The following is a 12142-nucleotide window of genomic DNA, read 5'->3' on the forward strand; positions in this document are numbered from 1 at the left end:
CGTGCCGCCGAGGAAACGAGGATGCGCAGAGGAAGAGAGACCTGAGAAAAAAAGAGAGAAAACCCGGAGACTCTCCTGAGAAATGCACCATCCGAGAGAAAGAAGACGAATTCGTCTCGTTATACAAACAGGACAAGACACATATCTATGAAATCGTGTGTATGCAGACCTCAAGAGTCTAAATGCATAAACGAAGATGTACATATGCACGGATGTCGACAAGAGTACACGAGATATATCGCGCGCGGGGACGAATGCAGTTGTTCAACGAAGGAACATGAAGTTCTCTCCCGCACTCGAAGAAAAGGCAACAGAAACCACTGATGTCGTCAAAATAATGTCGTACGTAAATGCATGTATTGGACACGCCCCTACACCAGAATATATATATATATATATATATAGGTGCAATCAAGCATACACGGGTATACGCCAATATTTGTTTTAATGTAGATATTTATAACGGAACTTCGGTTAAAAAGGGTCATCGGTCAACAAGAAAAAATCCTTTCCGCCAGACAGCAAATGGGGGGGTGGCTCCTGATTGCGGGATCATGTCGACACCCACAGCTGTAGGAGGCGTGCTTCTCGGCAGTGGGCTGGTGTGAGAGGAAGAAGTAACGAGAACCTTATCACAGTGTCGCTGAGGATACGGAAATCCTTATTTTTGCCTCTTGGAAAGCAAAAACGCGGTCTACACACACCCCGGCAGGCGTCGATCAGCTACACATCGGGTTCGCATGCACACCAGGACGCGCCGGTTCGTTCGAAATTGCTCTTCTCTGTGACTGGTAGCTTCCCCGCCACTTTGACTGCGCAGCAGAGAAAACGGCGACCAGAGAGTGACTTCCCTCGGATTCCCAAGAGCACACAGACCTTCCTCAGGCTCACATGATAAAAATGCACACAACGGTGGAGAGGAGGCAGCTTGCTTCCGCTAAACCACATCAGCAAGGACGTCCAGTCAGGCAGAAGTGCAACGGTGTGTACAGGCCGCGTTCTCCAGAGCAAACAAACTCAGGCATGTTTGGCGAAAAGAGGAAGACTTTGTCGGGCGTTTCTTCTTACGCCAGGGAAGGACGTGCGGAACGTCTGCCGGCGCTCTACCGCGTGCGACGCTCCCGAGTCGAAACAAACGCAGAGATGTCTGGGTTTGAAAACACGCGTGTGTACAACATGCATCGGCAAGCTTGTCGGGGGCATACCCCATTCACTGAAAACCCTTTTTTCTCTGGTTCTTCGCTTACCCGAGCGTGAGAGTCGAGCACAAAAGTCGGCACACGGCGGTGGTCACACTCGGTGTACACTTTGCGGCGCAGCGCCTTGTAGAGACAAACGTGGAAGTTTCAAAACCAGGGCGCAAGTTCGTGGGTGCGCCGCTGGAAAAGAAGACGAGAAATGGAAAATGTATCCGTACCTGTAGATGCAAAACTCGGGGGAAAGCGAGATGCACCCGAGCTTGCCGCAGCGTCGGGAGAAGGCAACCCCAACCTAGGCGAGGCCAGCAGCGAGGAAGACGACAGAGGCGCCGTTGTCCGCGTAGGAGAAAAGAAGACAGCCCGACACGGGCGGAAAGGAGAGCGATTCCTCCGCGCTCACGTGCAGGATTTGGCGACTCAGTCCGTGGTACATTCTTTTCCTCTTGGAGGGGTCAGATCGCAGGAGAGACAGGCAAGAGAGGCGAATGGACGGTGTTTGTGTTTGAAACAGTAAAAGGCAAACCGTGGAGACGGCTCCGCGAGCGCGAAGTCGAAAGCAGCGGCTCTGTGGTTCGAGATGGAGGGGGAAGAACAGCCACCGCGAGGACTGATAGAAAAGAGCATGTTTTTTGCGGATCCTTCTGGTCGAGGCCGTACGAAAAAAAGTAAGCCATAGAAGGTTTGCGTCTCTTTTTCGACGGGACGCTCCCCTTCGCAGCCCCTAATGCAAGACACGAAAAACCCACGAGACCAACACCAAGTCAAAGGGGGGAAAGAGCAGTCTCGTAGCCTGTATTCGTGCCTGATCGGAGTCGATTCGCAGCCCTATTTCTCCCCAAGGCCATAAGAAGAATATATATATATATATATCGGCTAGATATGGAGAAAAGAAAAGACAATGGTCCTTGTATCCGGGCGCGTTTCGGTGCAACATCCCTGTAAAACTCGCAGAACTACGGCTTCTCTCATGTTTGGCGGCGCAGAGCCTGCCTCTTTGCGTAACATACCCACGACAGATCGCGAATACAGACGTTAAATGCTGAGGAATATCAAAGCAATCATCCGTCCGTGCATCTAATCTGACGCTCGGCTGCTGTTTAAATTCGAAGAAAAACGAAAAGACCCCTGCCCTATCTTTTTCAAGGAGCACGGTGTGTCGTCCTGGCTGTTTGGGGATTTGTGCGTGACCGGAAAGCACCGAAAGATGACACCTGAACAAACGGAGAGCGCTTCACTTCCTGGAAGATCTGCTGGGTGAACCGATATGGAACGGAGCAACGCTCGTAACCTCCTTTCAGATATGGTCGCGGAAATCCGCCGTTCTGATCAAGTCTTGCCTGTGACGCAAGTTTAAAATCGGTCACCGCAAGAAAACAATTCCGGGGACGAGGCTGAAATTTAGCACTTCCTCAGGGCCAACACAATGTGTGTGCCTCGGAGGCGTCCAGCAGCGTTTCTGATTTTCGTGGCGTGTCACTTTTCTGCCTCAGCAACTGTATCTGAAAGAGAAAAGAAACACATGCTCACCGGTAGATCGCTTTCCTCTCTACGGCGTATTTTTCAGCAAAGAGTGGCTGAGTCTCTCCGTGATAAAAGTTTTATCGAAAGCGACGGCAAAAGCGACAAGCAGATGTCTCCACAAACCTGTCTTCCCCGATTTTTCCTCTGGGGGAATAGATCTCTACAGAGGACCACGAAACCTCGTTCGATCCAACCCGCACTTCGGCTCTTCTCAATTGGCCAGGACGCCGGATCTGTCAAGGAAGCTGAGACGTTCGCTGTCACCTAAGTGTCTTCGTAGGCACGTACTTTAGTTCAGGTCAGAGCTGTGCTGCGGCTTCGTCCTTCCCGGTACGCCCCAGGCGGGGTGCTGCCTGCGGTCATTTCGTCGATTCCCATTAAGCATAGTGCACATGCTTGAAAAAGAGGACCTCTTCAGCTTATTAAAACGGTAGAACTCTCACTCGTTTGAGAAAGACTGTAAAAGAAGAGACGTACCTGGGAAAGGGCTGGCTCGAACAAGATATCCCAAAACACACCTGGATTATACAGGATTTACCCCCCCAAGGACATGTACATTTTAATACAGTTCAACAAGAAAGCTTCGGAGACAGGATATCCAGTTTCCTGACGAAGAATTTGCTGATTCTCTACTTTCCCACAGGTCTAGTAAACTGACCGTCACGTTTTCGCAGATTCTGCCTTGTCCATGTTTGTTGTTCGAAACGTGACATTCAAAACTATGCGTACACACTCGTGAGAATCGTTTGACACAGGGAGTTCGCCGAGTGAAATCTAAGTCAGCAGCACTCAGGCAATTTTAATGTAACTCTTGATTCCAAAAAATACTGTATAGTACTGAGGTGCGAAACGTAGAGTGGCGATCTCCGTAGGACGCCCGAACACGTGGTACGCATGTGCACTGTGCATATTGTCTTCGTGGAAGTCTTCTCTCCTTTGCTTTCTCAGGTTCACAAATCTACAGGCAAAGTGCAGGATACATCGAGCTTCACATTTGGCAACTCTATTAAGAGGTGCACATGCTTGCTACACAGCTAACGCTTTCACTTTATTCTTCTATGAGGACACGATACAGCTGACGCTGTAGCCAACTTTCGAAACAAACAGAGAACAAGTCGAGAGCTCCTCAAACCCTCAGAGTGTTTCCGCGTGCATCGGATAAATAGAAAGGGTGGACCTCACTAAGGGTGGGATCTCCGTAAACCGGAAAGACATATAAAATGAGCGAAAGACTACACGGTCAATACAGTCCGCGTGCCCTACGTGCCAGTCCCGTCCGAGCACGTTCAGGATCCGAATCAGTGACAGGTTTCCGAACAACTAGACACTCGCTGGAACGGCGTGAGGAGTTTCAGCGATGGAGAAGCCCCTAGTTTTGCGAACGGATGCGATTCTGTTGGAGAGTTTCGGTTTACTGAAAGGAGCTCTATGCGTGGAAGGCCTGCATGCAGCCGTTGCTCTCGGGGTTTGCCCACCCGCCACGACCGGCGTCGTCCCTTCTCGAGGGTTAACAGTTTGGTTCGTATTTTTACGCCGTTATTTTTTTGTTGTCGACACGTGTCACCTCACTGAAGTTGTGTCTTTTACGAGCCAGCTTCGATTTTTTTCCGGGAAAGAAATCACCGCGTTTTTTCGTGGTTAGCTGCTCTGACACTTGAGACAGAAAACGGGGCTACGCAGTTTTCCAGCGAACAAAAATGTCGGGCGTTACGCTACATACAGTGAAGATCCTCGCGTGACTGCCTTTCCTTCTTTCATCCGGACACTAGGGAGAACTACCGCTTTTACGAGACGAACCTTGACGAACTCGTGGAAGACAGAACTGACTATTTCGCAGAGAGAGGAGCAAAGGACTCTTTCTCCGACGCCGTTCATGTTTTTCTGTGCATGTTTGCTCCGGTTTTTTGCGTGCGTGTGTATGAACGTCTCTCCACCTTTCGCCTTTTGCCTTTCGCGTGGGTACATGCGATTTTTCCTGAGAAAGGCTGGCCCTGAGGTAGCACACTTTCGTTTGGAGCCCTTTTCTGCGCTTTTGCGTGGAGGCGATCGCGTTCTCGTGCCCACCTCTCGGGAAACACGGGCCCTCTCCAGCAACGTGCTGTCTTCACGCATCCCTTCTCCAAAAAGGGAGATTCACACGGCCTGGCATGTGGGACTGTAGGGGAGAGTAAAGATACATGTAGATATCTGAATGTGTGTATATCGTCCACATCCGTCGATTCAGAATTGGGAAGCACGCTGGGTTGCGATCGCCTCTCGCACATTGCTGTTTAGGCCGCCTTTTTGGCAGAGCTCGCTGCCGGCACCCACAACAGCTCTTCTTGTTTCGTCGTCGTGTGTAGTCACTGCGCCGGGTTGAGCGTTTTCTTCCATGGCGGCTCGTGCGCACGGAAGCTCCAGCGGGAGCACGACGGCAACCGTGCAGCCGCCCGCTGTGGTGCACATTGTCGCTGAGAACCGGAACAGCGTGCCGGTGCCTCGGGAACATGAGGCTGCAGTGCCACTGCCTGAGCGCCGTGTAAGCTGGGACGCGGCTGCAATTGACAATGAGAACATGAACAAAAAGAAAAGCAAAAAGTGCTGCATTTTCCACAAGCAACGCCCGTTCGGGGAGTCCTCGAGTGACAGTGACAGCGATGGCAACTCAGACACTGGACCGGCGCACGGGTCTTGTGGAGAAAAAGGGGAGTGTAAGCGAGGTCAACCCTGCTGTCACCACCATTCCAACACGCCGCCCGGGGAAGCGCCGGAAAACCGGTCTGAGGCGTGAACAAATCGCAGCGAATGTCAATCTGTGGTAACGGGATATGCAGGAACACTTCTCGTGTGTCGCCATGTGTGACAGTGGCATAAGTACAAGCAGCTCTACATCCTTTTATGGATGCACACCCGTTTCGCTCTATGCTTCAACATTCAGGTGTCAGCCTCTGTATACCTGTCGGTCCGCCGATTTACCAATCCTTTTTTTTCCCGACATATGTGTGGTCCGTGCCAGCAGACGCCCTTTTGGAAACTGTGTGCACGGCAGAGGGGTGCAGACATGTATGTGTAAATCTGTGGATATTGATCTGCGCTTCCACGCGTGCCTTTCGATATAAAAGCGTTTTCTGCGTTCGTACGTCTGCGCCGATTTTCTGCGGGGGTTGAATCACAACGTAATGCCAGCCGCTGAGGGGACCTCGTTTTATTACAAGAAATGACATCAATGTACAGTTGCAAATGGTGCGAGATGCGTCTAACCACTTTCGTTCCTTTTTGCAATGGTAGTGGATAGGTGACTCTGAACCGTGAATGATGCTGTGTGCGTGTAGCATCTGTACGCGAGTTGTCACTTTTTCCTTTGCAAACTGATCTGCAGCCTTTCCGTTCTGCTTCTGCGCAATCAATCGGAACGTCCCTTAAATGGAAAGTGCCTGAAGCACGAGAGTGCCTATCTGGGTCTTTTGTGAGACCCCGACTTACTCATCTAACGCCAACATGCTTTTTCCATTGTCACCCATAAAGGTTCTTCTACTGCTTAGCCGATTTGACTCTGGTGACACGAGCAACATAAAGGGTGAGGCATTTCCCTTCTCTTTAGTATCATTGTCATAAGCTCCGTTGTTGCCCTTTCCACTTGGCGTCAAGAAAGAACTATCCCAGAAGCGTATACTACTAACGGACGCCCTCCGTGTATGGAACGAGGAGGCGGTTTCTGGAACTCGCGTTAACATGGAAGGCATTCCCATATACACACATATACACCCGTAAACACGTGTCTCGCCGTTTGACGAATGCATACGATATAAGCGAAGGACAGACCTTTCTAAAAGCGAAGAAACGGAGCTAGAGAGTGGTCTGTCTGAGGCAGAAGGCGGAACCTGATTCGTAAACCATTCAGTGTGTCCGTTTCTTATCCCTCAGCACACGGCAAAGACTGTGTGCCTACCCTATTTTGGAGTTTTTCTGTGCTGGTTCAGCTCGTTTGCAAAACAAACGACTCCCCTGGGTTGTCAAAGGCAGCGAATCCAAGCGACCGCACACATAGCGAATCATGCAGACAAGCGACTCGTTCAGGTTGTGCCTAGCCTGGTGACTTAGATTATGATTCTTATTGATGGGAGCACAGCCCCCTGGGAATCCAGTCCAATGCTGTGCAGTGGGCAGCCTGTGGAAAATGAAGGAAAAGGAAGTCGAGATTCCGTATATTCCGTCACGAAGTGATGGAAGATTGACGCCATCTCCTACTCCAAAGAGCGCACCGGATGACCCGTTCTGCAATGCATGGAAACGGTGCGTCAAGCGAGAAGACTGGAACCTCATAATCGGCAAAGTGCCACGTTGGACGAAGAGGAAGGCGAGACACAGCGCGTGTTCGCCACCGGCGTTCATCGTCGAAAGGCGTGACTGTAGGCTCCGTTATGGAAACACCAAAGAAAAGAGGCGGTCAGGTAAGTACGCATTTAAGCCCTCCAAACAGAGCCAGAAACTCTAACTCGATTCCACGGCCAAGGAAGAACTGCAAGGGGCGGCCGATGGGCAACGCAGCTGCGGAAGGAGTGTGCGCAGCAATCGCCCCGGCTGAAATAACGCGCTTTCGGCGCCCCTGGGAAAGAGCCAGAGAAAAAGTAAATGTCTACACCACTTTGTAAATGAGTCAATCCTCTGGTAAGAAAACCGATGCCGGCGGGAGCTGCGATAACGAGAAACAGGAGGGAAAGGAAGAGAGTTCGCGCGGAGAAAATACGGGAGACTGGTTCGCTAGACCGTTTGTGTTTTCTCTGTGTGCCCAGGATAAGCTTCTTCCCGCGACGTTTTCCCGTACTCAGTTGGAAGAGGACAGCCTGGGTCGTCTTCCGGCTGCCAGTCCAGAGTTAAGTGAGAAATCCCCATTTTCGTAAGCATTTCACCAAGAAGCTGCCTGGTGAATACATGCTGAAGTGAGGCCAACAGTCCTTCGATTTGTCTCTCGCCCTCTCTCTCCGACTTGGCCGGCGTATTTTCGCGGGGACGAACAGCGCATGTAGACTTCTCCCTTTCCCATGATTTTTTTCTTTTTCTGTGGAGGACTGGGGATTAGAAACACATCATCTGCGTGCTTTTTTTCAACCCTGGAAGAGGAAGATTGTGAGGGAGAGAGATTCGTGCGCGAGGGGAGGAGAGGCGAACTGTTTTTCCTGTTCCTTTTCTCCCTGCAACGCCCGATTCGCATCTTGGCGACCGTTTCGTAGCGCGGGAACAGCTCGTTCCCTTTTCCTCGGCTCCTCTGTAAGAACGAGAAGAAAAAGGGATTCACCTGACTCCAAACACTCGCGGGGGGCGCGATGCTTCTCCAGCCTGTCTCCTTTTCCGCCGCTTTTGTGTCCCGTTCTCGAGTAGGCATTTTCACACATGCATGTGTGTGTGCGGACGCGCTCTACAAATCCTTTTCGTCAGACATACTGTCTAGCCCCTCTGTCTTCGTAAATGTATCCTATCACGCAGTCGTCTACGAAAACCCAGTCCCTCTGCTCCACGCGAGTCTCTGCAGTTTCTCATGCGAAACTCGACGAATGCAGCGTATGCCGAAAGAATCCGCACAGATGCTGTTTCTCGCCGTTTCCTTCCGCCTCTGAAAGAGGGACACTGCTTTCTTGAACACGGGAGGAGACTGCGTGTGTTTCTCGGGTAGGCGTGGTACATCAGTCATGTGTCGCGTCTCGATCCCGGTTGGCCCAAATCCTTTGCACAGACATCGAGGGGAAAGAACGCTACAAGAATCTCCTCATTTGCCTCCCCGGTCTTTTTTGCAAGTGTAACACGTGATGCAGCTTTTGCGTTCCTGTCCGGTCGTCTCTCTTCCTGTTGCCGTTGGCTTTCTCTTGTTCCCGAATCATGCCACTGAGAGGGCTTTTTGCCGGCCGAAGGCTCTTTCCATCATTGCCTCTCTTTTCTCCGGTGCTCGGCATCTTCTCTTCGTTTTCCGCCGGGCGCAGAGACTTGCCCGCCAAGCTCGCGCCTTCTCTGCGTCCTGTTCTGTCTCCGCTGACCCCCCGCCTCGTGCTCTGCCGTGCGTTTCGTAAACGATGCCCGGAGACAGGCCTCTCCCTTGACTGCATGCAGAGCTTCTGTCCCGGAGCTGTTCGTGGAAGTCGTCCGTCGCCCTTCATTTGTAAAGAGCGTCTGTTCTCAGGCGTGTCTCATTTCCACAATCGTTTGCGCACGGTCTACTCGCCCCCCTGTGCCTCTCGGAAGATCCATATCCTCTGGCTTTGTACGTTCTTCCCTATTCTTGTAGCTTTTTGTATATAAAACCTTAGAATAGGTAGAGACGAGCTGGCCCTTGCAACTGTTCTGTACGGCGCTCTCTGTACCTTTACATCCCACATCACGGCGACACGTTCCCCTCCACTTTTTCGGCCAGTTTCGTTATCTCCTATTTCTTTTCCGCACCGGTTTCTGAATCTTCTGCACTGTCTGTATCGGAGCTCCGTTGTTTCAGGATAAAGCGGGTCCGTCCCGCCTTTCGTTCTCTTTGTCTTTGCCCGGCTGCTCTGTCTGGCGTTCAATTGCCGCGGGGCGCAGGAACCACCAACGCTGCTGAGTAGAGGGACAACACACCAAAGAGACAGGTAGAAAACGCACCTATCACCATGTTCGTCCTTTCTCCCTCTCGGGAACGGTGACTTTCCCTCGCAGTCGAAACGTCTTCTCTTTGGTCCCACGAAGGAAGGTACCCGTGCCTCTGTTGGCCATCCCGAGCGCCTCGTCGAAGCGCACACTCTCGCAGTTCGTCTCCGGCTCGTTTTCCCGGCCAACCTGCCCCGGGAAGCTTTCGTTTCTTTCAATTCCGTGTGGATTTTTCCGTTCGGCTTCGTTGCTCAACGGCGTCGTCTCGTGTGACGCGTGGGAGTTTTGCTTGCGCCTCTCTCTTTCGCCAAAGTTCTTCTCTTCCGGTTTCGTCTTCGTCCCCCCCTCACCTTGTCTCTGACGTTCCTTGGTGATCCTTGAACCCGAGTGGGGGGCTACAGCGTCTGTGCTCTTGGCTTCTCATTTATCGGTTTACTGGAGGGCCGTCTCTCTCATCGACAATCATGGTGGCTGGCGAAGATGGACTGAGACACAATTCCTGGGCGCCGCCGCCTCCCCCCGGCGGCCCCATGCCCCGGCAGCTGCCTCCGCCGCCCCCCCCCTGTCTCCCGCCGTCTTCAGAGTCCGTTTCTGGCTTTCCAGTCCTTTCCCCTCAGTCGTTTTCTGCTCCCTTCGGCGCGTCCTCTCTCGGCTTTAGAGTACAGCCGAGGCTGTACGAGGGAGGCACTGGACCGTCGAGCCTCTCGCCAGCTCTAAACCGCGAGAACGCTTCTTCTCGTCTCTACCCCGCGCCGTCGGGGGGTTGCTCCATGTGTGAACCTCACGGCGCAGGGCTTTCGTGTGCCGCGCCGGCCTCAGCGAACGGCGTTTTGCCTTTGCCATCAAGCGTCTCGGCTGTCGGCCGCCCGCATGCAGCGGCTGCATGCGGCGAGTCCGTGCAGATCCGAACGGCATCGTCGGACAGCCTGCGCGGGCTCCCCGAGCGACCAGCGTCTAGACGTTGCCGGTGGGACCAGCGACCCAAGCAACCTTCAGGATGCGCCAGAGAGATGCTTGACCAGGAGAGGACAGCGCTGGAGGCCTCGCCGGTTCAGCCCTCGTCCCCACCCCCGCCGCTGCCCAGCGCTGCTTCGTCGAGAGGGGGAGGTCGAGACGGCGAAGGCAGGCACGGAAGAAAGAGCGAGGAAGGCGGCAACAGGCGCGAGAGGCGCCTCGGGGAGGGCGAGGACCGGTTAGCGAGGCCAAGAAGAGAAGGCGACGCGGATGCGGGTGAAGGCGGGGAGAATCCGCATTGGCGAACCGGGTACGAGGGAGACACACGCCGAGAGGGGCGACGATGCGTCTCCAGTATGGACGGAGGATATCAAAGTGGACGGCGTGAGTCCAGAGAAGATTTCCGTCTCCGTTGGTCCCCACGTCGAAGCAGGGGAGGCGCGAGAGAGGAGGAAGAGGCCCGCGGCCGGATCCGGACAGAGAGAGAAGAGAGAGGGAGTGCGTCGCCGAGAAGACGCGGGCCCACAGGGCAAAGAGACAGAAGAGACAGTCGCGACTCTCCGCCTTCCCGGCCGCGTCTGAGGGGCGAAGCCTCGCATTCGCCTGACGACCGTCGTGCCCCGATACGTCACCAGTTCCCGAGACGAAACCGCCATTTTCGCCCGCGAAGAAGCTCGTCTTCGCTTTCGTCTGCGTCGCCTTCCCTCCGTCGTCGGAGCCGAAGTCTCTCACGTAGCGCCTCCCCCGAGCCTGCGCCTCGCAGTTCTGGGCGTGGAGTGTGGCGAGGTCGCGGAGACAAGACGGGGAGACGGGAAGACAGAGAGTGCGAGGGGGGTCGGCGCCGTGGCTCGTTCGATTCCCTAACGCACTCAGAAGAACGAGCACTGTCCCCGGAGGGCCGCGTCTCGTCGCCGACGGCGACGCGGGGCTTCCCGGCAGCTGCTCGCATACACGACCGCAGAGAGACAAGTTGGGACGAACTGCAGAGGAGGCCTGCGACGGTGCCGGACCGCGCCACAGAGAGACGATGGGGCGCACAGGCGCCTGAGGACAATGAGAAGGACGGCAGAGCGGGGGGCGAAGCCAGTCATCGTCGGGTGAGTCGAGAGCGACACCGACGTTCTCCTTCAGGAAGGTCGCCTCCCTCGTCGCCTCGCCACGGGCGTCTCCGCTCGCCGTCCCCTGTCTCCCCTCAGTCGCGTTCGCCTTCGCGTTTTTCCGAAATGCACAGACCTTCTCGTCAGGGGGAAAGCTGTGCAGAGCGTCGATCGCTGCCCCGAGGTTCCAGGCGATTCGGAGACAGATCGCCGGCCTGGACAAGCGAAGGGCCCGCGGGTCGTTGCCACGATCGGGAGGCGCATGCACATCCGTCAAGGCCTCCGCCGGGGGCGTCTGCCTTTTCTCGGGGAAGGCGTGGGGAGGGGCGCTCAGTGTCGCCTCGCCGCGGGGACAGGGACGCGCCGCAACCCCACAGACGAGGCGCCAGGGAAGAAAGTGACGGGGAGACGGGCGAGCGCAGCACACAGGCCTGGCGGCCGAGAGGCGACTGCCTCAGCCACTCTCCAGGGAAGAGCGGTCGCTCGCGAGCCTCTCATCTGAGCGAAGATGAGAGAGAGAGAGACCCGTGGAGGGAGAGGCCGCGCCATGACTCCGGAGAGGAAGTGTCGCCTCGAGCAAGCTGTGGACTCTCAGAGACGCGACGCGTCGGGGGCGTTCGCATGCGCCGTACGCAACTCGTCGACACTTCGCCGTCTCGGGCCTCTCGCAGAGATTCGTCGTCGGATCGACAGTCGAACCGGAGCGAGTCCGGAGGGCGAAGCAGAGACACTTCCTTGTCAAGAGGCCCAACGACTCCAGGCGACCGTTCGCCGGCCTCCCTC

The 12142-nt window shown here is 54.5% G+C and overlaps 1 protein-coding gene across 1 annotated transcript; it reads left to right on the forward strand.

Moving 5' to 3' along the window:
• Positions 1-9772: 9772 nt before the first annotated feature.
• On the forward strand, positions 9773-11861 carry NCLIV_046180 (hypothetical protein; the record flags this gene model as incomplete). The annotated part of the gene is made up of 2 exons (XM_003884168.1): positions 9773-10572; positions 11459-11861. 2 exons carry the CDS (start codon positions 9773-9775, stop codon positions 11859-11861), a joined length of 1203 nt encoding a protein of 400 aa, XP_003884217.1.
• Positions 11862-12142: the final 281 nt, after the last annotated feature.

This window comes from Neospora caninum, chromosome X (genome assembly GCF_000208865.1).
Source record: "Neospora caninum Liverpool complete genome, chromosome X".
NCBI lineage: Eukaryota > Apicomplexa > Conoidasida > Eucoccidiorida > Sarcocystidae > Neospora > Neospora caninum.